The 25598-nt window shown below is 40.1% G+C and overlaps 1 protein-coding gene across 5 annotated transcripts in view; it reads left to right on the top strand.

Moving 5' to 3' along the window:
* The window catches only part of Osp (myosin phosphatase Rho interacting protein outspread), a 164117-nt gene that overhangs the window by 84443 nt on the left and 54076 nt on the right, over positions 1 to 25598 (top strand). For all 5 annotated transcript variants that reach the window (XM_083041112.1, XM_083041111.1, XM_083041113.1 and 2 more), the window contains one exon: positions 2950 to 3015. In XM_083041112.1, coding sequence (XP_082897238.1) covers positions 2950 to 3015 — 66 coding nt within the window. The remainder of the gene's footprint in view (positions 1 to 2949; positions 3016 to 25598) is intronic.

Raw genomic sequence — 25598 nt, 5'->3', positions numbered from 1 at the left:
AAATCGAGACACTCGGTAGACACTAAATTAATGTGCAGGATAAGAAGATAAATTGTAAATCGAAAGAGAATAGAAAAATTGTTGTCAACAGAAGGAAGTTTCGAGATATTTGGCAGATGCGTCTATCGTACGCGACATATACTTTCTTCTGAATTTTTTCTCTCTTGACTTTCTTTATTCTTTCTAAAAAACTTAATCAAGAAACTTAATTAAAAAACATAATTAAAAAATATAATAAAGACTTTACACAGCTAATTGTGTTACACACAGTTGCATCTCGAGGATTAACGCGAGAGAGAGTGAAGATGCAACTTTTCTTATTTTTAATTAACCATTTTTTTCATCGATACATGATCCTCTCGCAATATTAAAAATTTATCGAGAAAAATTACTCGAAAATTATTATTTCGCAATTATATATTTGCATTGTACAATTAGTCACCTTGTTCGACTTTAGGAATTTCGATGACTGCTCCGGATATTCGAAACTGGTCGAACCAGAAAGGCCCGAGAGTCCGTAGGCGGTATTAACGGCCGCCTATAAACCAGAAAAGATGCGGTAGGTCAGGATTACGCGAGTCCCTCAAATATGCGAAATTACGACGTGCACTCTAGAGAATGCTTGATCTTTAATGAGCTCTGCAAAGATGTCGAAGTTCTTTGATGATTATAGAACGGAACGAAAGTTTATTTTGAAATATGTTTATGTATTGCGCTTGCGTTTACGATAGTAATATCTTTGATGATCTGATGACATATTATGATAAAAAAATTCATTATGCATATATGCTAGATATATAATTAATAATTTTCTAGTCAAACTTAAAAACCACAACAATACTGTTTTCTAAATTGACAACGACAATTTAATTAATCTTCTACGAGTAAAATGAGAAAATGTTGCTTTTGTAACCGAATATCAAAGTCGAGAGACTTTCCAAGTCTATCGACATGTTTCAAAATTCCATTGACTCTTATAGCACGCGCATGAGGAAGAGATTACGTGAGGAGAGTTCCTTGCTTTCTCTCTCTTTCTCTCGTACGATCTCAATCCTCTTGCGTATTGTTCGGTCCAGGCATCGAAGCCTCGCTTCTTCTCTTCTTCTTCTTCTTCCTCCGTGAGAGATCTTCCCACGCACGTGTCGGAGTCCACGTACGGCGCGGATCTTTATCTTTTTCTCTCTCTTTCTCTTTTCTATTTTCCGCGGAGTCCCTAGTGAATAATTACCAGATGAAGATACTGCCGCCTTGTGTAGGTTGAAATCTGTTCACCTCGGTCACCTCGGTCCCCCTAGCGATTTCGCAACGGTACCTATGCGCCTATTCCATCTCCCCATTCCCTACGACCGGGCGATGACACACAACGTGTCCCTTTGCGGATAAAAGCAGTATAATGGGATTCTCTCGACCCGACCGCGTCGCGTCGCGGTAGAGAAATTGGCTCCTTCGACCGCAAACCCGCATTTGTATTATTTAACTAGCACATTTTAACACATTTCTCCTATTTCATGTCGAAGCTATATATGAACGGCATTAATGTTTCCGTTACAGTTGCGTCTTTTAAAAACGTATGACGTTAAGTTCTTTCCTGTCTTCCGCATATGAACGATGCTATTTATAGAAATTCAATAGGAGTAGACTTTATAGCAAAAGTAATTTGCGAGAAAAACAGGAATAATCTTACAAATGGAAGCTTTACAAGAAAAAGATGTATCTATTTTATTGCATTTTTTTATTATTGCTAAAAAATGAGAAGACTTGCACATCGCAAAGCAATTTTTTCTCGATGAAATAAATAATTTTAAATTTTAGAAATTTAGCGCCTTGTCACGTCTTTGTTACATCAAAAGTATTTTTCGAGATAGTAAAAATCGACAGAAGCGCATTTATTAATTTAATTTAATTCATGATTTATAACGTTTGTTTAAATACTAGCTTGTCGTATATTTTTCTGCTTACAAAGGTTTGATTGGAATAGCGTTTCACGTTTTCTGTGTCAACGTGCGTTCTCGCCCGCGGGACATCGCACCCACCGCTGCCTTAGACAAGGAGGTTAAGCGATATGGCCGAAGGTATCGCATAACTGCGTGTAACTGTGCCTGCGGTCGAACGCAAACTTTACACTTTGTAAATGCATTTGCATACAATCGTAAAGCTCTCGTATATTCGCGGCGCGCTCGTCTTTAATACACACAATCGAAGATTCCTTCAATCTGCGTCTGTCAAATTCATGGCTGTTGCCACGCGCGATGCATAGCAAATCTTGAGATGTATCGAGATAATGCACGGTGAAAGCGCCTTTTTTTTTATTAATCACGAGAAATTTATATTTTATGAAAACAACATCACGTTTATTCACGCTTCGCGCGCTCGTAGAATTGGAAGGATTTTTTTCATTATTAATTGTAAGAGTAAACATCTGTTTTGACGATAAATTTTATTTAAGACAAGCGCGTATTAAATCAAACGTGCGAAATAAACGCGAATAAGGAGCCGCGAATTCCTTTTAAAGACACTAGGCGCGAAAGATGTCCGGAGCGACTCAGATAAGTTTTTCGCAACATCGCTCGCAGGTGGCAACGAAAGAGAAATCGTGATGATCCGTTGCTGGCTGCGCTTCTTCTTTCTTATTCCTCTCCGCCGACTCTGTTTCTAATTAACGGCTGCCGCGTGCTAATTGTCCAGCTGACGTAGCGGGAGGCCTTAGAGAGAGATTCTTTAAGGCGAATTGAACAGATTCAACCTTGAGTCGCGTGAAATTGTTTTCTCCCGGCGTAGGAGAATACGTTTCTGCGAAAATTGCGAGGTGGAAAGTTTTATCCGTGCTTTCCTTCCATCCGCGCTTATCGTTATTGTGATCTAATAAAATGCAGCGGTTAAATATAGATATGTGAAATTTGTAAAAAATTTTAATTTTTTCTAAAATTCGATATGATTTCTATGTTGCAGAGATGGCAGAGGAGATGGTTCGTTCTCTACGACGACGGAGAGCTGACGTACTCGGTGGACGAACACGTGAGTAGAACTATTAATTTGATGCTTGAAGCGAATTCGCCGAATCGAATCCCTTTAACAGACTATATTTCCATCGCGCGAAAAAGCCGCTTTGCCATCAATAAATCCATTTATCGTATTGATATGGATTCTCCCATTTCTTCTCCTATGATTGTTAGTAAGATACAGTTTGCGATAAAGATATTTTTTTTAAACTGCGTTTGTCTATATATAATTATCTGTATAATAAAAAATAATATTTTTTATTGATATTAAAATTTGAAACATATTAGTTATAACTTTAATAAAATTAATTAAAAGATTTTCCGCGAAATGTCTAGTAATCAATTTGAATTTCACATGTTTTATACATAACGAATTAATTCTCGCCAATCACTTTGATAAGAATACATTGATGGAGAGAAGTGAATGAGAGAAAAAGGATCAAACGGTAATCGTCCATTCTTGGATAATAGAGTGGCAATGATACGAAAATATCGCGGACGCGAGTCGCGTGGTTCGAGTACCTCGCCATCAAAAGAATTCGAATTTACCGGACGATGAGATCTGAGAAATGAATTTTTCTCAGAGGCAATGTGTCGGAAGATCGAAGTCAATTGTACTTCACGGTGGTCTGCCGAGAGCATGCATTAGTTTGCATCAGTCTACCTAGCCACCGACATTACATCGGCAACGTCAGCGTCGCGCGAATGCATAGAAAAATGTTGCTATAAATGACCCTCCCTTCCTTTCGATACCGCTACATCTCGAATTTCCGCTTCCTGGTGTCGATGCGTATGCGGAAACTTCTTTCGAGCCGTCAGAATTGATTTACGTACGAACGAACGGTCAGAATAGAATTCATTACTGTCCCTCAGGAAGGACGACGAAGTGCTTGCGAAGCTCCTCAAAAGAGCGTTTAAATTGACGCGAATATAATCTCTCTCGATCGTAAACATTTCAAATCGAATGCAATCTTTTCTGAATAAAATTTTTATTATTTCTTGGCATCGCAAAATTATTAATTTCATTAAAATAATAAATACGGTGATAATATTTTTTTCGCGCGTTCAAAAAATTTACAGTTTAAGAGCGAACGCGATAGTTGCATTTACGCTCCGACCGACTTGGCTGAGTTTGAATCAGCCGGTACATAGCGTCTCGCGAAGAGCAGTTTCCACTTTTGATTAATGCGTAAGTTTATCTCGTTCTTACTCGGCTCGGCTTGGCGCGTAAAATGGAAAAAAAAAGCGAAAGGGGTTATATATCGGGTCCGCGTGCATAAATTGAACAGAATTGCCGTCAGCCTTGAAGTGTCCTTTACCCTTTATTTAAATCACTCTCGTGAGAGAGGAGCGGATTGCGGAGATGGCACACGCACGCCTGGGCCCTCGCTAAGGTCTCTTTGTAAGGCGCTCCTTCGCGCGGCATCGCTCTCCCCGCCCCGGCCATCCTCGAACTCAAATTAATGATCCGGTCTGGAGGCTTAAGAGGGTCATTCGTTTCGAGAATAATCTCGGCCGAAAAATGCGAAAAGATAATAACCGGTATATACGCGTGCGGTGGACACAGTGGACACTATTCGCGTCTCTCTACCCGCGATGCAGAACAGAACAGAAGTCGTTCTGGTCGTCCTTGGCGCGGGAATGAGAAATTAGGCTAACGGGTCGAAATAAGTCAGCCGAATAGCAGCCCCCTGCCATATTTTCGTCTGACTCGAGAGTCATAATCTCACGATTTTCCTCATGGCTCTTTACATGCGTTCCCGTCTCTCTCCCGAGGGAGAACTACGATCTTCGTAAAAGATATATGATCACGTTCGTGAAAGATTTATTTTTCGCGAAAATTAGATGTTCGAAAATCATTATTTCTGAATAAAAAGAAAACGATCGTACCTTTAATTAGATTATATTATTATCTCGTGCAATATACATCGTATATCTCTGTCAGATTTAGACGATGTTTTTTTAAAGCGGCCCTCGGCGCGTCCTTGCGACGATTAAGAGATCGGGCTAACATTCCGTGAATAATCGGCGGCGCGGCGACTCCGCCGTTGCATTTAGCATCGATACATCATCATCGGCCGACTATTGGCCGAAATTATGGCCGCCATTAATTTGCGACTCACGACTCTGTATCGCGCGCGCGCGCGCGCTCTTATCCTGGGACGAGCGTAGCCGCGAACGAGCCGCCGATGGTCTTTTTCTGCCGATCTGTAATTTGTTCTGTCATGAATGGTCGGCAGGTCCGGCGCGGTCGTGGGAGACCCGGCGGAAGACCGATTGCTTTCGAAACAAAGCACTACTCTTACCTGTCTTCGGGTCTACGGTAGACGAACCTGCGCAGGAGCAAAACCGAGACATTATACAGGCCTCCGCCCTGCCTCCTTCGCGCGGAATTGAATCCGAGAGATAACCGACCGCCGCGCGTTCGCGAGGTTAAAAAGTAATGGAGAGAGAGGAAGGAGACAGCCTTCCTTTGGCCAGAGAGTAACCCCGGCGTAATTGCTTTCGGGATAAGACCCACGGTCGACGGCGAATCACGTAAATGAAGGAGTCGTATCAAAAAGCCCGGGAGTTATCCCAATATAGGTGCGGAGAGATATTGTTGTCTCTCGTTTATTTCTTACGCATTCTTACAGAATTGAAACATTCCTCGCGGATAAACCATCTAAAGACGATGAGCGATTATACTCACCGAGAGATCTAACTTTTTCACCGGCCCGAGAAAATTAAAAACAGATCGTATCTCTCACGCACGCACGCACACGTGACTTTTGAAAGACGAGCCGTTTATCCCCCGCGAAATCGCTCTTATTTCGCCGGCTCGGTCGTACATTGGCTAATTCGTTTAATTACACCGGCGTAAATCAGCCACTCTCGATCTCGTAATCGGCTGCAGCCATCGGGCTTCTCGAATCATTCGGCGAGAACCTTCTCTAAGAACCGATGCGAAAGTGAAATGGACTTTTGCGGGGTAGGAAAGGGGAAGGAGAGAAGAGAGATTATTAATGGCACATCTCGGGATCATATAGGATCGGAAGATCCAATTTTCTGATCGGGCCCCCGTCCTTGAAGGTCGATCGCTGGAAGTGAGCGAAACGATTTATTCCGCGATTCGCGAAAAACTCCCGCTCTAATTCGATCTGCTCGATCCGCGATAGTCTCCCCGTTGCATTTACATAATTGATGTTTTATGAGACGAGTAGAGGACGTAAGCGATATGTCGGACGACTCGAAAACGCTTCCCCCCCGAGATAGAGTAGTACCAATCTCCTCGATCGATTATCGATTATTACGGTCGCGGGGGGATTCCAGCGTCACAGAAAATTACTATCGAACAGCGTGTTTGTCATTACGTTCGTTCATCCCGTAATCGCGTCGCCGTCATTCATCACGGTAATTTAAATTTGTAAATGCCAGCTCTTTCTTCAATCATCGCTCTCGTATTCCGAATACGCTTTCACAGCAATGATCCGATATTAACGATCATGCCGCATCGCTATGTGCCTATTTGTCGTAATGACATTGCGCGCGTATTTCCTGTCCCATGATTTCGAACCAATTAACATATCGTATATAGCTATTTTAATTTATTTATTAATGAAGACTGCAAAATTATAGAGATCCTACTTACGTTGTGATGAGTGAACATATCATTAGTGCTGAGAAAAATAACAATCTCTTGTCTTCGATATTCACACAAACTTCGCACTAACTTAACTATTTTAAAACAGGAAAAACTTTCTATTTCGATATATAATTATCTAATTTTATCTTACGTCGGAATTTCAACGGCTAAAGAAATTCTCATTGTGAGCAAAACCGTTATCAATTAACTGCAAAATTGCCCATTGTTACTGAATATTCTTCTATTAAGGTGTTTATCGGGAAAAATGGACTCTGCTTCATTAGCTGTATATTTTCCGAACAACCGTGTTCAATTGTATTCTAAGCATTGCGACGTAAGGCGCGGCGTGTATCGTCGACCTACTAATGATCGCGATGACGATGATCGACGATGATCGAGGCGATGATGAAGCGGGTGACCCTCTTTCTACCGGCCAATGTATATTTCCAAGCTAAACGCAAGTTAATCGGCTGACCCCAATTAAACGATAGTCATCGAACAGGCTGGGCGAGACAACAGCTGCTTTACCGATAAATGTTAATGAACCGTGGTATCGCAATAATAGCGTCGTTATTAGCGAGCCTCCCTCGTTAATTAAGGAAACCTTTGTTCCTCCACCCACATTTTCGCGATTTTTACGCGTTAATCGTTTCCATTTGGAGGAGTCTCCCTTGTTGTCTATGTTTATAATTGACTACAAATTTCTTTGACGCAAAGACTAATAAAAGACAGTAATGAGGTTTTATACTCTAAGAAGAGAAGAATCTTTGCATCGGATATAATTATGGCTGAATGATTTTTATATTATATTGAGATTCAATGTGATCGCTGTATTAAAAAAATTAAGCTCTCTATTCAACGATAAGTTTGACGATAATTGAGGCTATTTAAATATTTCTTGAAAATAGCATAAATTTTTTACAGTTTCTTCGTTCTTTAATTTTCTAATTTTAAAATAATCATAGAATAACAGCAGAACAGTAATTTCTGTAAAGTAGGAAATTGCAGCCGCATTATTTTTAACATTAAATCTCTCTAGCTTATTGAAATCGTAGATTTCCGTTTAATTGAGAATGTATATGAAATATGTACTATTATGCGGAGAGAGAGAGAGAGAGAGAGAGAGAGAGAGATCTTTGCTCTTATTAGTTAATTTATTAAATCGCCACCGGAACAGACCGTTCCGTTGTTCCATTTCGCCGGAATGCAGTTTCATTAATTCCCATTAATCGAAAGGATCCGCAAGGGAAATCGAAACCTATGCGGAGTGAGCACCAAGAGCGATCACGTATACACGACGTTTTAACGAAACAAATTACGGTACGGGAGATCCGTCTCGCTGCGACTACATCACCGTAGCGAGAGAAAGAGAAAGAGAGAGAAAGAGAGCTCCCCGGCAATCACGATCCGGCATCATCGGTCAGATCCGTTTGTTCATCTCGCGCTATGTCAAGCATGCACCCATACACACATACACACCAACACAAACGTATACACATAGTCTGATTATCGTTTTCGTCCCCTTGTTCCTTTTGCACGATGTTGCTGCTGCCGCTGCCGTTGCTGCCTACATTCGATATTAATACCGATACGCGTGTACGGATTTGCATGCTCGCAGGCCTGCGAATGCACACATCGGGGCGCCGCTGTGGATGCGCATTTGCATGCATACACACGTACATATATAGATATCTACGTATGCGCGCGCGCTCAATCCGTACAGCCCGTGTACGTCTTACATAATGCTCGTCCCGTGTCAACCCATGGCTTCGCGATAACGACACACGGGGGACGAGGAAGTCTCGATGGGAGCAATGTACATTAAGGAAAGAGGGAAAGGAGGGAAAGGAGGGAAAAGGGAAAGAGCGAAACGAAAGGGGTCCCGTACCGCGACGTTTTATCTCACGAGGAAGTCGCCGTTTAGGTCTCGCGAGGATATATGCGTGCACGTCTCGCGCGTTTAGGATCCATACATATACAGGGTGTCCCAGAATGATGGGGACTAAATTCGTGTGCAGATTCCTGGGATCATTTGGAGACGATTTTTCCTCAGCAAAAATGTCGAGACACCAATAATTTTCGCGTTATAAGCGATTGAAAATAAAGGGTTTTTCGCAAACTAAGCCTTGTGGAAATAAACTAATAATAAATTCACATTCTTCAGTTAATTTCAGGTAGAGTTTACTTTAATAAAATTTTAATTTAAGGCTTAGTTACAAATATACATGATGGCAAAAATTGGAAACATGCAAAAAATAATGACCTCCCTCGACATTTTCGCTGAGGAAAAATCGTCTCCAAATGATTCCAGGAATCTGCACACGAATTTAGTCCCCATCATTCTGGGACACCCTGTATATACACGATAGTGTCTCGTCGTAGATTATGACCGTCACGCGAGCTTCAAGTTTTTTGCGCGCGAAAAACCTCCTTGTCTTCCGACGAAGAGGACATTATTCTTTCACTATGCTTGCGATTGAAAGTATGATGAAATTTCCGTGCCGATAGAAATGAGTTTCTCTCGAAATTTGTAGATATTCAAAATTTATTTAATTTTGCCGGCTTATTTTGTCACTAATATATACTTAGAGCTGCAGTGAAATTTGAAGTAACTTTTGAATAGAAATATATCGTTAAATATTTGAATATATCAGATATTACATTCATTATCTTGAGTATACGTAGAAAAATGTTTGAGACTGTGACCTTCTTGCTAATAAAAATCTCGCGGCATTTCAGGGTTAATGCGAATGCACGATAGGTCGGATCTCCACAATGTGGGGAAGCTGCGCCTGGGATTAATGTTACCGTCAAAGATAAATGCGGGATTTCTATGGTTGAAATATACTTCTTGTACACTGTGTCGTTTACCGTGTGACACGTATAAATTTTTAGCGCGCGGAATTGCCTTCGCAAGAATCCCAGGTGCTGTGTCCGGTGTATGAAATTTTGCATTATTGCGCGTCTTGATAACAGTCATTTTCGCGTCCGTGTAATTTTATTATATAATTTTTACACAAATTCACCTCTGACATTCTATTCTCGGGACGAAATACACTGTTTATATAAATATAATTTTATCATTAGCAATTAAAATTGCAGCGAATGATTGCTTTTAAAATTCTCTAGACACTAAATGACTTACGCGACATAATTAACATAGGAAAATAATATCACAGTCAATAAAAATTTTGAATCCTGCGATTTTCAATCGCGCGATTATTTCGTATCAACCTTACGTAACGAATACACGTAGTTGAATGCGAGATACTCCGAGTTTAATCTGTAACGACGGATACTTAAGACGTTGTATTCTTTATTAATGATGGTATTAATCAAAATCAGCTGGAAACTACGCGGGTACACAATACGTCATATTAATCTCTTTAAATTAATGACATTGGTAGCTCACTGACGTCTGCTCCAAAAACAGTGAATATATACATATACACCCGTATACTTGCGGCGCTTAGCAGTGTGGCAGCCCAGAAAGCAAGAAAAAATAAAAACGAACGTAAAAAAGGACGAGGCGCCTCTCGTAGGATCCTAATGGCGTTTCTTCGCATGTCAGCGACGTAAATCAATCACGGAGAAAGAAGGAGAAAGAGACAGAGGGTCGGCAATAAAATGTTATACGAAGGGATACGAAGAGACGCTGACTTCGAAAGGAGCTTTGCTCTGCAAATGGCATAACACACCGCGAGCAAAACAAATCTAAATTTTATTACGATATCTCTGACGTTTCTCCCTGACGTTTCTTTCTGAAGAATATTACTGTCAAGTTTCCTATAGTTTCGTGGAATCTATTTGGCATGCAATCAGCAACGATTATTATACATGTCCTCGTTGAAAATTTTACGAAGAAATCGCTTCGAACGTTTCGAAAACCATGCCACATCGCTGCGAATCGCTAGCATAGCGCGCTACATGTTTTCTATCCCTCGCCGCGTGCTAAAAGTCGGAAAGCAAACGGCGAGATACTATATTCGCGAGGTAATATTTGCTTAATTAGCTCAGAGGAATGTTTAGGGCTTAGCTAGATAACTCGTGGAGACATTCACTCGAGAAAGGCTTAGGGTTCGTTCACATCGCAGCGGAAGAGAGAGAGCGACGACCGAACGAGGGAGTGATCGACCCCGATAATCGATCCGCCCAGTCAATAAATCGCGTCGCGTTGCTTTTAATTTCGCCCCGCGCAATCTCGTAATCTCAAATCTGATCGCTTAGTTAGGGAGTCAACAGTGATTCGTATATAATTGTCACCTCTCTTCTGCAATCGGAAAATATATTGTACCACTCTCTTCATTTTGAAAGTGCATAAATTGAAATGTCGTTAAAAATATAAATCGATGAAAATAGATGTATGAATAGAACCGGTGTTAACGGTAGCTCGTCGTAAAAAAAGAGGTATTCTATCTTCGCGGCTTCCGTGATTTTCCGGATCAGGCTCATCTTGGTCGCGTCGAAAGCGATCGAGGAAGAGAGGTATGTTCTTGATCAGCCGCATCTTTGACGGTATCAGGGAGCTCTAACGATCGTGTCTCAGTGTGTTTACACCTGGCACCTGGCACGATATACGTTGCCGCAATCTAATTCCCGGATCGCCATTCCCGGTTGCTCTTTTAAGGCACGGCGGCGGCAGGACGATGCTCGTCCTTTATAGCTATCTTCATCGCGCGAGTGAACCGAATCTATGAAAATGCGTTGGAATCTGAAGATCGAGCACGTGGTCCGCCGATGCCGCCGAGAAACTGACCTTGTTGAGAGTTCTCTCTTTCTCTTCTCGCGCGCTTTCCGCATCGCTTGACGGCAGGTTCCGAGGCGTGGCGCGTTCGGAATCGTCATCGTGTGTTGCACGATCGAGATTATAAAAGTTCTAACGGTTGATAATGGCGCGCCCGCCGTGCGGAATTCCTTTCCTGATTTTCACAGATCTCGCTACGAACGATATTATCTGAGAATACCGAGACCATCATCCACTGCACTGTAAAAGAATATATATCATTACAGAACATTACCAATACATTAACAATAAGTCTACAATTACATAATAAATAATAAAAATGTATGACGTCTCTATTATGTAATTTTACACTTATTCTTCATGTAATTATATATATATATTTTTTTACAGTGTAGTGTGTGTGCTCCATTGCGGAATAATCTACGTCGCGACGTAATTTTTGTAAAATTTGTTTTATATATGGAATAAAACTCTGAAATGTTCGATACAGGAAAATGAGTTACAAATCAAATAAAAAATATCAATATATATATATTCGTAGATACTTAGCTTCCAAAATGTGTACGCAGATGTGGACGTCTCTGTTGCCTGACTGTTCAACCTGTTCTATTTCAATCGGTCTCACGCAAGACCACGCTATAGAGCTCTAAACTTGATTGAATTAACGACGGAATATACTTTGAATCCCATCGAGAGATATCTCGAGTTTCTCACATTCCCTTTTATCCACACAATATCCTGAGAATTTTCTAAGAAGGAGGTTTGTTAAGCCATTTTTCTACGACCAATTCTTTGACCAATTTGAAATTAGATTTTTTTTCGAAAAACGATGCAACGCACTTCAGTTCTCTTATATATAATTGAAGAGTTTTCGAGAATTAAGCAGAACCTTAAGAACTTTAAGCACTTCAAAGGTTATATAAGATTTTATTGTCCAAAATTTAATCTCTAATGGATTTTACTTTAAACACACATACACACACACAAGTTGTAAGCCACTACAGCTTTGAACTACGTCAGATGACTATGCTTAATCGGTATAGAGAGACATACATACAGAGGGGTGTGCTATTATATTATATATATATTATATTCCTTAAATCACAAGCGATCGGCAGTTCGAGTAGTTGTCAACCTGTCAAGCTTCGTGAAATGGGTCACTCGTTTCTTGCTACTTCTAAGATCTCCGCCCATCTGTCCATCGTCGTACATTACCGCTATGCTTAACGGTTAGCCGGAACACGGAAGCTTGGCTTTTACGGTTCAATGGAACATAATCTGGAACGAATCGCGCCACGCGATCGCGTCGCGGTTCTACTGAAATCGTGGTTTGAGACCGCGTTCGGGGTTACGCTGCAATTCGCAAGTTGCAGTTGCAGTTAGACGTGAAGGTACAGAAAGGAGATAACGTTAAGTAGGTTGATAGAGACGTTTATTACGCATTTTGCGAGAATAATTGCCCGATGGTCATCGAGATTAGATACCGTCAAACGCGTGAGAAACAAAAGTCGTTTCTCCCCGGCGCGATAAGCGAGAATTACAGGTTGACAAGTACAGGATTACTAAAAGATCTGCGTAAAATGCAAAATAGGGAGCGGCCGAAATATATTGCGGCCTCATAAAAGGTAAAAACTAAAAGCATATTCGCTACATCACGACGATCTCTCTATTCGCGTGTTAATTAATTTTTTTCAGGATGACACGGAAAGAAGATCTATAAAATTTCGCGAAGCTTTGTTACAATTGCAAATAATATTCTCGTACACGTCATTTTTTTTTCAAAACACCTTTATGATGGTTCCATAACAAAGTATAGCCGTCTCTAATGCTGTTTTTAGACATTCTATAGATAATAGGAGAATCTCATCAGGACTCGGTCTATTATAGGCTTCTTTTCTCAGACGATGGGGTCGGTCCCGAATTTGTTCATCATATATATACGTCTTTTGAGAGAAAAAGAGAGTGAGAGAGAGAAATGCCGCGTTTGTTTCCTTTTTACGACGTGTACTTTACCGGGCATAGAAAAACTTATCGGCGCCAATGTTGCGGGCAAACCATCTTCGTCTGGACCAATCCCGCGGCGGGGCTGAAACTCATTTCGAAAATTCCTGAGGGAGAAGTATGTAATTATCTGGGAATAATGGACACCCTAGGCGGCCCGGGTAACTTTCGTCCGCACTTAGACGCGGCGTCTCGGTCCGGCCGAGAATGTTGGCCGGCGGATTTATCGTCCGTGCCGACAGCGGCGACGTATAAATTATGATTTCTTTTCCCGCGGAGCTTCCCCTCGCTCGTCGTTGCCGATCGCCATCGTGTTATAAGTATGGATTTGAAATGCACGAAACACTCGCGCGATCGTATAACGCGCGACTTTTTGCGCTCTCGAAACCGCATCCTCGTGTATCTTTTTCCTCGTCGAGTCCCTCCGACGTGTTTATAATTTCGGGTTTATTAATTAAGCTGTGTACGGAGCTGTGTGGTGGAAGGCGTAGTTGAGGATACAATGGAAAGAGTTGAGGATAAATTACAGGTTGGAGAATATAGCGCGAGATTTCGCCGACGATACCGCGTTATTAATTGTTCGGTTAATTTCTCAATGGTATATAGTGAACCTGCTATTATAACAGAATTTTTCGTAGGCGCTAAAGACATACTTTAACCACGCGCGTGAAATATACAGGCACACGCTATAGACGTATATGTACAGGATTGTTACTTTATATCATAATCAAGATCTTATTCTTGTACGTACATATTTGTATTAAAAATTCTATATGGAATTATATACATTTTTTTCATCAACCATTATACAGGACTAGAACGTACATAAATTTTGCTGGAACAATGCAATCATAAGCTATAATGAAAGAAAAATAATCGAGACACATACAATTTATAAGGTGCATGATATACATAAAAGATTTTTTTTATTTACAAAACAAAATATATTTCTGAAAAAAAAAATGAATATATAACTCGAGATATTTTTCATACTATAATGAAAAAAAAAAAAAAAAAAAGAAAAAATCTTGAAATTGTTTTCCAAGATTTAAATAGACATTTCGTAATTTCAAAATGATTTATTCGTCGCATTTTTCACTAAACGTCATTGTGGGAATCAGATTTCAAAGTTATAAACGGCAAAGTGCTCCGTGTGCGAATTTCTCGCCTTATACGAAGACAGAGGCAGGGGTTTCACGGCGCTTGAACGGGCCGAACGTAAACAGCACCTCTCTGAAACTCCGATCTTGGACCCACGATTAGACGATTTATCGCTAGCAGAGAAGCGAGAGAGTGCGCGCGCGAGAGACTGCCGACGAATGAATTATGATTACTTCTTTTTTTCGGATGGCCAGCGGAACTTCGTTAAGTGGAAACTAAATCTAACGAAACGAATGCGCAGGATGAGAGATTATTACGTTCGGTATCGTTTGCTCTTTTCTTCTTCTACGGAGCGAGAAAAGAGGATATTATTGACGTATGTTAATTAGATCGTCGAGTTTCTACGTTCAATTATCTCATCGATGGATGTAAGGTAGCAAAAAGGAAAACGAATTAACGGAAGACTATATATAGGTACCACACATATATAGATATATAGATCCTTCTCTCTCAATCCTTTTTTATTCGCATATCCGTTCGCGATTTTAGACTCAGCAGCTCGCGATTGCTCTCGAAATATAGCTATATATATAGTATTTTTTTAAAACTCAAGGTCCTCTTTTTCGAATTTTCTTATCTACGAAAGGAGACTTTGGTCGCTCTTTCCTTTTTTTCGCAAACATCCTGTTATCGCATCGTTGTCTGTACCTTTTCGCGGCGTGTGATGTAAAGACGAGAGCGAGGATAAGATCCGATTCTTTCAAGGTGTTAGTCGGCCGCAATTATCAGTAATGATAGCCTCGCCGGGATCCGTCCGCAACATTCTAGCAATGACAGTTATTCGCCGGTCATATCGATAGCCGGTCGCGCATGAACGGATGTACGTGACCCTTCAGGATCATCGAATAGCTGTAGGATTCTGGAGAGAATTCCGTTACTTCTACTCTTTCTCTCTTTTTCTTTCTCTATGTCGCTCTCGGATATAGCGATGATCGTCGAGAATCTCGAGCTTAGCTGGAATTATTGCAATTATATTTTCCAAGTATCGCTATTATTGTTTCGAAACTTCTATTTTCTATATGTCTTTTATCAAATTTATGATCTTTTGTTTTTTTGTTTTTTTTTTCAAATTTCACATGTATTGTTTTCTAATTCTTATTTTAAGAAAACTATTTTTATTCAATGCTAATTATATTTTAACGAATAATATATTTGTCCACACGAAATGTAAGAATTTTCTAAATTGAAAGTTATTAATATTTCTCACTAATTATAAAATTACATATATTTTTGGGATACACACTGCCTACTAATTTATGTTACATTTAAATTCGCGAATCGTCTCTTCTACTCTTTCGAAAAGAAATATGCTGTAAAAAGATAAGGTATTAATTTTTTTTCTTCTCACGATTAATTCTTTATTTGATGGTCCAGCTTTTCTCTTTGACTTTGTTTGGATGTTTCTTTCTACCTCTTCTTTTGGGTTCTCGTCTGGACCAGATGCTGCACGAAATCTTGCTTCGTATTGGCGAGAGATTCCCCCTTGGTGCCCAAACGAGTTTTAAATTGCTCCGCCGAGAGTATTTGAATGCGAAAACACGCGACGATGCAAAATTGACTGCCTAAACGCACCTGTTCGCCCAGTTCGTCGATTCTAAACCCTCTGCCTTATCCTTGAGGCTTGATACGTTGTATCGGATCGTTATTACTGCGCCATTGGACTTAACCATTTACTATGTCAAAATCAAGTGTATTTTGCAAAGCAAAATATTGATAAAAAACAGTGTATTAAAAAAACTCGAAGTAGTTTTTACAAAGATGGGTTGATCCTTGAGCTTAGAGGTCAGATTCACTGCTATATTTATGCATCTATTTTAGTCGATTTAAAGACGAAGCAGCATTAAAAATACGAGAGTCGTAGAATCTGAAATAATATAAATTTATATAGTGCAGTTATGAAGAAAAATAATTGCTTGCGACAAGTAATAATTAAATTAATTAAAATTAATTAAATTTTGTGGATATAAAAGTTTCGTAATACATTTTTTAAATTAATAATGTATGATAATAAAATAGAATAGATGGGATATATAATAGGATAATAGACTATAATGCAATTATATCCTATTCAGAAAACGGTTGATTTAAAATTTAATAGTCTCGAGTCTCATTTGATTTATCATTGCGACTAAGGAAGAGCCTTGTAAAAGAGTTCCGTGAAATCCACAACTTTGTTTAGGATTCATGCGTTCCACATTGCAGGTCGAGAGGTAAGACTTGAATCAGAAATTATGCGACAGGTGGTCGAGTGCGCGACGCGCAGTTTAAATCTATGAGTTATGATCTTGTGTAAACATCGAATCAGAAAGACATCCGTTGGATGCCTTACGACGAACAGTATCGCGTCTTATTCTTTCGTCGCGTAAAGTAAACTCAAAGTTTGGAAACACACTGACATTTTGATTCTTTATATTAATTATATTTATCGATATTGGTTACTTTGTATAGGTTCAGACATATACAAACTTCACCAAAAATACAGTTGATTTATAAATTGTGTGAGATGTGATAAACTTTATTTATTTCTTAATTATAAAGTAGAGTAAATATTTATACTGAATTATAACAAGTATTAAAAATAATATTTCCAAATTTAATTATGTTTGTTATAATTTTTTATCTTTTTTGACTTAAAAAATGCTTCATATTTTTAAATTAGATAAAATAATTCTGTTTTTTTAAATAATATATTATCTTGTACAAATTAAGAATTATTTCTTTCTTGTTTAAAAGTGCGTCACATTGAACAATATATCCAATTTTTAAAATACAAGAATGTGTAGATAGAGAAGAAGAGATTTACGATATACATATATATTTATGCATGTATAATATAAAATTTTAATGTAGAGTGACGTTCGCGTTATGCGAACATTCTCAGGTTAATAGACTTGGAGAAGAAGCGCATTAAGGGCGCTTCATCTGACGATAAAGAACCCCAGCATCCATTTCACATCCGACTCGCGTGATTCTGATCTCGCGTATCACGTGGAAACAGTCCCAATCGAATCGAGCGTGGTTCGCCGTCTGAAAAAAAGATTCAATTTAGCGGCTGTCCAGGTTGACGAGGATAAGCCGAGCGGCGGAGAAAATCTCGCGGTCCAGAGGCTTTGGATTCGCCACCGCGGCGACTCCAGATCATCCTAGATAAGGGAGAGGTACACTCTTCGGGATAATGTTAGGCCTTTCGCGAAAGCGGGATATATTCAAGGTGCTTTGTGTATGTCAGACACGGGCTGTCGGGTATATAGCATCGCGAAACGGCCAATGTTCCCGAGTGTGCTTCGTATTCCGTAATTCATGTTCCGCCATGGAGAATCGGACGGGGACGGGCGCGATGGTTTGTCTACTTATTTATTTATTCAAACAAGAGGTTTATCCCGAAGTCAGTTAAAACTCGCGAACGTGTACAAATTGCATCACATCCGATATATTTCACATAGTATTTTACGGATGAAATTACGAGAAATAATTTATTTCTCAGAGATTATTTTGGTTTGTCATCTTTAATTTTCTTCTCAATATTTCAATAAGTTAAATATAAACATAAATAATATGTCTCTCTCTCTCTTATTCTAAAATAAAATTATTTCCAATTTTTCTCTTATATCTGCGATATTTACGAATATAGAAAAGATAAAAATTATTTTATCCCTCGAATGTGCGCGGCAAACTCTACCTCAAATACGTGATGTAACGAGATAATTGGATCGAGTTATTTATTCAGTGTTCTAGAACCGTTCTTAAAAAAAAAACAACAAACGAAATATCTATGTATGCTAATGATAGTGCAGCTGCGGTAATTCAGCCTGCACATTCAGAGGCTGAACTGTCGAGCTAACCTGCCATCAAGTAGCTCAATGGGCAATCAAAGGTACAAATTGCGTATCGGCGCGCACTGGCTTTCTTCGTGGAAGTTTAATTTTTTGTGCATCGGTCTACGGTCGATTTTTCATCGGGGCGAAGCGCTCGTAGAGAGAATAACCTCTTACCCTCGAATCTTTTGATCCTTTGATCCACTACCACTATCATGCTCACCAGTATGCTCAAAGGGTGGCAGAGGGGAAGGATTCAGCATCCTCGGTTTCGCGAGGCACCGCGCCAAATTAGCAGCTCCTTTGTGCTGCCATTCGCTCGCTGTCAGCTGATGAATTCAGTTTGCCTTGGCCGCCGCGCAGACAAGTATACACGTTACAGATACACGCGCGCACGTATTTCACAGAACTCTCTTCTTCTCCGCAAGTCGTATATTTCAATCCGGGATCTGCTCGTCCGGGTTCTTCCCGGAAGGCGTCCTTCGGGTGATGTTGGGCGAGCAGAGTAATTCGGGCCAATGTTCGCGACGTCAAACCCCCGACGGCACCCCGACCTCACCGACGCGATCAGGCCATCTCGACCTTTCTCGCCAATTGTTATTAACCTTTAACGGTCCGATTTTATTCACCATCCGGGTGGCGTCGAGCTCGACACTTTAAATTAATCGCCTTTTCTCACGTAGCGGTAAAAAACTGTAGCGCATCTCAAAATGACATTACGCTTGTCATTTTGAGACGCGAGACGACTGAAACTTAAACTGAAGAAACGTAACGAGATTTCTTTTTTCTATTTTTTTTTTGCCATAATGTCATACATCTGATATATATATCTATGGATGTCGTGTAGATCAGCGTAATTTTTATGGACTCTTCATTTATGCTAATAATCCTGCAGCGCATGCAAATAATTGGAAATGAATTTATCGGAATTTAGGAGAATTGGCTTTCTATTAATAAATATAGAAGAAAGTTACTAACCATATATCTTTTAATCTTAAGGAGGAAAGTTTAAATCATTTAAATTCTCGTTTCATGACATCGTAGAGAGTTAAGGTTGCGAAAACGCGTTAAAATATTGAGGAAACATTGTAAGATTTAAAAGAGCGACGTCTTCCACAAATCTTTGATGCTGAAGATAGCGCAGACTAAACATAACAAGACGTTTACTGCGAGTTGTATATCCCGGAATATCAAGATGTACGATCGTGTCTCGTCTCGTACGAGGCGCAGTAAAATGAGGGCCCGATCTTATACAACTAGTCAAGGTCATTCATACATATTTGCCGCTTTTCTACCCGATCGATCGCACGATCGCGCGTTCGATGCTGCGATTTACGACCGCCTATTCATCATCCACGGAGATCCGACAGGGATCTTCCTGCAGATTGTATATAGAGAAGCTTCTAATTTTAATACAGGGGCGTTTTTTCGCCTGGATCCACAATCCAGGACTCGGAGAATATTTAGTAGGCTCTTACTTCAAAAATTCGATACTTTATTTTCTCGTTGAATCAATTAATTTTAAGTGAGGTGTTAAATTAGCATACATCTCATGGTTAAAGTAACTATTAATTTTTTGTGATTTAATTAACTTTTAAGAAAATAGATCATCTCCTTTTTTAGAAAGGGCTTTTATGAATTCAAGGCATATAATTGCCTTTGTGTTAAAAAACTGAATTACAAAGGGTGGAAGAGATAGACGTTAATTGAATTGATTTACTTTTCACATATATAATCGACTGTTCTAATGAACCGGCCTAAGGGCTGTAAATAAAGGGTACAGGAAACACTTGAAACAAGTTGGCAACGGCCGTGACTTCGCGTGAAGAGGAACAGGCCTCTGTATGTTAATGTCGGCTTTAATCAACACTATCGCGAGCGTAAATTACCGTTCGTCCCAGATTCATTCCGACTCGTTCGCGGCTTACGTCGTCCTTCGAGATTCCTCGTGATTTGTGCTAGGAGTAGTAGTCGTTCGATTAATTGCCACGACGAATAGGCCGCGCCAAAGAATTCCGGGGAATATTTAAAAAATCCTCGCGATGCGTTCTTTCGCGTTATGACTTCTGTCGGCCGTTAAAATTAACTGCCGCGGTCGATTGACTGTAATTATATCGGCTCTCTAATCGAAATTGGCTCTATGCTCAAATTATCGTTCGCGCACGACAACATTATTCAGCAGGTACATTCTTCTCCCTCCCCTTTAAATACGATCGCAAGCCGATCGTATCTATCGACTGGGGAACGCGATGATCGTTAGCATTTACATTATACGATTATCGAGGTGAAGAGGGAGGGGAAGGGGCTTAATGTATTCTCACGATTTCTTCGATTATAACGGCGAGACTCGTTCGTTGAGTTATCGTTATTACCGTGGCTCTAAAATGTTCGCATGTTTAAAAGAACAGTTCGGTTTCTATTTCTTTTTTTTTTTTTACGGTGACTTTTTATTAAATCGCATCACATTCGACGAATTTTTGGTGCGATAAGCATTCGTGTAGAATAATATCCGTGTTTAATGGATTTAATTGGTATAATGCCAGAGCATTTACGACTCGTGCGATTATTATAGGCGAGGGGGGAGGACTGATAACGCGCCGCGGCTCTCGGTAATTGCGGATATTGAAAATACCTCCGTGGCACTTAATCCTCACACATACGAACGAAACCGTTATAGTCGGATTAGCAGCCCGGTTACGCCATTTTCTCACATCCTCCATTTATACGAGGTATAAATTCTCTATTCATGCACATCCTCTCTCTCTCTGTCTCTCCGTTTATACGACGTCAAGAGTTAAGTGCGCAACGAAGTATGCAGAGTCGGCTCTGGTGATTATGTAATTGCGTAATTATGTAACGGGCGAGAAGCCCCGAGAATTTCTCATCGCGCGTTTTCGCAAATTTTATAATTACGTTTTATAACAAAGTCAGTGTTGCACTTTTTTCTATCAGTATATTATATATGACAAAAAGTATAAAAGATTTTTTTGTGTTAATATATATTTATAATGTGTGCTGTTAGAATGATACAACAATTATTATTGTTTCATTGTAATAATCAAATTTTAATAACATATATATAATATATATATATTTGTATTGTGCGCGACACAAATATATCGTTATATGACGTTAGTTTATCGAATTAGAATGAAAAAGGAAAACCTCACGTCGTGCCAATCAGATGGACAATTGGCACCAGGATGACTCTTGTTCTTGTTGCATCTAATTAGATTAGAAGTCGATTGTACACGTCGCTGTCGCTTCGAGCTGATCTACACGACTAGTGTTAATCATGTTAACGAGGGGAGATCTCTTGATCTTCGTATTAAAATATCATCACGCGTATTTTTTTTCAATCCTTCTACTTGTAGTTCTTTAAATATATAAAGCAACTTTTTCTTTTTCTTAACCGCTTAAACTTGAAACGTGAAAGTTTCTTCGAGATGATATACGAGATTAGAAAGTTGGCGTCTTTTAAATGAGAGAATTGTGCTTTAATTAAATATAATCTTCTACGAAATTCTTTTCACAAAAAAAATTGTTCGTATGGAAATTTCGATTGTTTCGCGTGTGAAGCAGATCGAGATTATGATATAAGCCCAGAGTAATGTCTATTCTTAGCTGTGGCTCGCGAGAGAGGTTTGTAGAGATATTCCACACTTCACTCGTATTACGCCTGTGTGTCGTCTGCGACCTTTTTGATCATAGAGTGTATCCTATAATCTCCAACGCATGCGGCCAGTATATCGCACCACGGTCCAGCGGCTTCGCACGCATTCGCTCCGCTATGTTGTCGGACTTCATTAAGAGGATCGTATAGCACTCCGCCCGAAGAAGGTCGAAAAAGAGAACGACGACGTTTCGTACGTGCGAACGCGCGCGCGAGGGCAGAGAGAGAGAGACTGCAGGAAGTTTACCGGGTGTTGTATATCTTGTCATTCAATATTTTAGCACGACGGAAGAGTATTACGCGCGATATTGCATTAACCAGAAAGCTAGCTCGCTCTTCGAGTTATTATTACGCGAGATTATTATTGTTACACGGAGAGTGTCCGAATTTACACGGTTTTTTTTTATTCGAATTAATTTTATCCGGAAATTGGCGGTTCGAATTTCATCATTTCGTAATGATGATACTCTTATTTTAATGTGTAGAATCTGGAATATCGTCTGCGTCGAAGAGTGAAGTTTACGGTAAATTTTCGGTGAATAATGTGTGTATATATTGTATCTATTGTTCTCGGATTCTGGGTGGTCAGAATTCTTCGGCGAGCTTGAGAAAAATTCTCGCGGACGCGTTACAGGCTTGTTCGAGCGACGATCGAACGAAATAACAAACCCGGGGTTGAAGTATTTACGGTCTCTTTGAAACAATGCTTACGCGCCGCGGTACCATGTCCCTCACGTTGTGCTCCTTCAACTTTTTCCCGCTACGAGAAGGTGTACGACAGGTAGAGAGAAAGAAAAAAGAATGCTCTCTGGTTTCCGGTTACCATTTATGGGAAAAGATCAACTTTCAAACCTTACGAGTGACATTCATCATTAAGAATTAGTATCGTTGCATCGCAACACATTATTATCGCAGTCCATATCTCGCATTTAAATAGAAAGTGTGTGTGAAGTTGGCGTCTCATTTTGTGGAAACTCATAAATAAATAAGAGTTCTGCCTTTATTTACAATAGTTCTAGAGTTCCTGATAGTTTAAACAAATAGTTCTGGCCATTAAAGCAAAAAAATCAATTCGGACAAACTGAGACGCCAAGTTCACGCAGCGTCTCACTTTGTCCTACGGCGTTTTCCTTATCAGTAATTATCAAAAATGAAAAGATCTATAGTTCTACATGAGTTCTAAGAAGGGTTCTATCTTTTAAAAGCAAAAAACACTAATTAAACAGAAATAAAGACAACCGGATACCAATAGCTAAATAGAAACGCTATAATCTCATGCGAATAATTAAGAATGCCGGATTTATCGATAAAATTGTTTTTTTATTTTTTTTTCCGATGTATCGAATGAATATTCAGCGACTTGCGAAATGCAACCGAGGTTTTTCGTTTCACTTCTACATGTAAGGACGCGGAAAATGCTGGCGGTAAGGTAAGGCCGCTGGCGGATGGGGGAGCCTGGGGAAGAACCAGAAGGCCATTATCCGGTGTACCAACCATTCAACCGACCAAGCCCATTACCATTTATCCTGGCAGCCGCGTGCCGGAATCGGAATTCGTACTTTTGCAGGTCGAACGTACCGCGAATTTATAATAACAAGGATCTCCTTGTTGCTGCGCCGATCGTAATCGGCATCCTAGAATGGACGATATACCGATCGTTCGTTGACTGGTTTGGAGGCGAATCCTGGGTGAAAGCTGGATAGGAAACGTCTGTCCGTCTTAATTAACCTCGGCAATTTTGCGAACCGCGATAGAGAGAGAGAGAGAGAGAGTTCGCATCTTGCCAAACGACAGCGCGCGACTTAATCGAAACTAAATGTCACGATCTTTTCGTGTCGAATTAAAAATATCACTATGTATACATATTTATATAAACTTTCAAGGAGATGGAATGTAAGAAATTTGTATGTCAGAAATTTGCTTAAAATTCATCAATAATTTTCGATCCATTTGGATTACGATAATTAATCATCAATTTCTTTCGAGTAATGTTTTACTTCGAGATCGAGAAATGGCACGATCAACTCGTGACGATCGTCGAGCGTATTAGTGCTTCCATTTCCAGGACAGGGACTTCGAATCGCGTCTAATCATTCCGTAAAATTGATAAACGGTACCCTGGTGATCTATGGTCGCATGCGATAGCAGGGCACGTCTGATCAGCAAAGAGCACGATGGTGACTGAGGCGGATCGGCGCTAGATATAATTAGCAATGGGATCCGTTGCTGGGCGGCGATTTCTTACCGCGCTTTTTCTTCCTAGCAGAATTATTCGGCTCGCGATGCGGATAATCGCTGCTCTCCCTCCGATCGTTCGTTCGTTCGTTCGTTCGGTCGATCTTCGAGAGCGAGCAATAATATCGGCAGACACGCCATGAAGCAAGAAGGAAAAGAGCAGGAAAGAGATAGAGGAGATCGGGGAAAAAAGGATCGGCGAAGAAAGGCGAAGAGCGGAATTTATTATGGGGATCGTATGTCCCGTAAGAGAGCAGCCGTGAAAGTGCACCGCGCCTGCAACCAAGGAGAGAACTGCACTGTGCAGTCTCCCCTTTACGATTCCACCGCCACTCGACATCCCGGCTCTCCGCTACGCGCATATGATTAGTTAGCGGTAGATCATAGCCGCGTATGAATTATCGGCTAATCGCGCGCCACCACCAACGAATATCTCTCTTTCGTTCTCATGGAACGACTTTTGCGAGAAAAGTCTTCGACTGCGAATAAAACGGCAAGGCGCGAGAGCGCGGGATCTCTCTCCCTTTTTTCACGAGACTCGCGTTCCCGCAACGTAATTATGAAATTACGACCTCGCCGCGAGATGCATTTGGCTTCTCGAGTCGCTTCTGCTCTTCGCGAAATATTCTATTCGTTTGAAGATCGGACGACTAATTCGAGGCATCGCACAGTTTGAATGCAAGCAATAATCGCAATAAAAATGCTCGAATAGCGATAATAGCTGAACATAAAAAATGGTGAAAATCTCTTGGGCTTTTTTTTTTTTTAGATTGCGACGAATATTCGGGACAAAAGATTGATAACGTTATTGAAACGGCAATCTTACGTAATATTTGAGTTCGTTATTCGTCGAACGTTATTCCGCAATTCACTCCGACATCACGAACGACACGCTTTTCTTGCAGCTCTCGTATCCGTCGATACGCTTTTATTTATCCTTGCGTGGCTATTGCCGCTCATCAACGAGATTTCCGCGAGTAGTGCATCCGCAAAAAGATCAGGCGCGGTGCATCAGATGGAATTTACGATTGCAATAATCGTTCGATTATATAGCGTGCTCAGACTGTTGCCAACGCGATCGAGATTTCTTTTCCGCTTTTCTCATTTATTTCTCAATTCTACAAATATAGGCTGCAAATATAGTTTCAAAATTATCGAGAATTCTTTCGCCACATTTTTTTATAACACAAAGTTTCACGAAAATTCAATTTCGAGACAAAGAATCTTAATGAAGAGACATTTAATGAAAAGACATTTAATTTTGATTTGTCATTTTGCGCTATTAGTTGCGTTTGCGTTTATTACTCGAAATACTTGTTTGTAATCTGTGTTACTAATTATAATA

Source organism: Prenolepis imparis, unplaced genomic scaffold (assembly GCF_030444845.1).
Source record: "Prenolepis imparis isolate NDT839.2.m4 unplaced genomic scaffold, iyPreImpa1.0 SCAF_6, whole genome shotgun sequence".
Lineage (NCBI taxonomy): Eukaryota > Metazoa > Arthropoda > Insecta > Hymenoptera > Formicidae > Prenolepis > Prenolepis imparis.
This window is presented reverse-complemented; position numbering and strand designations above follow the sequence as displayed.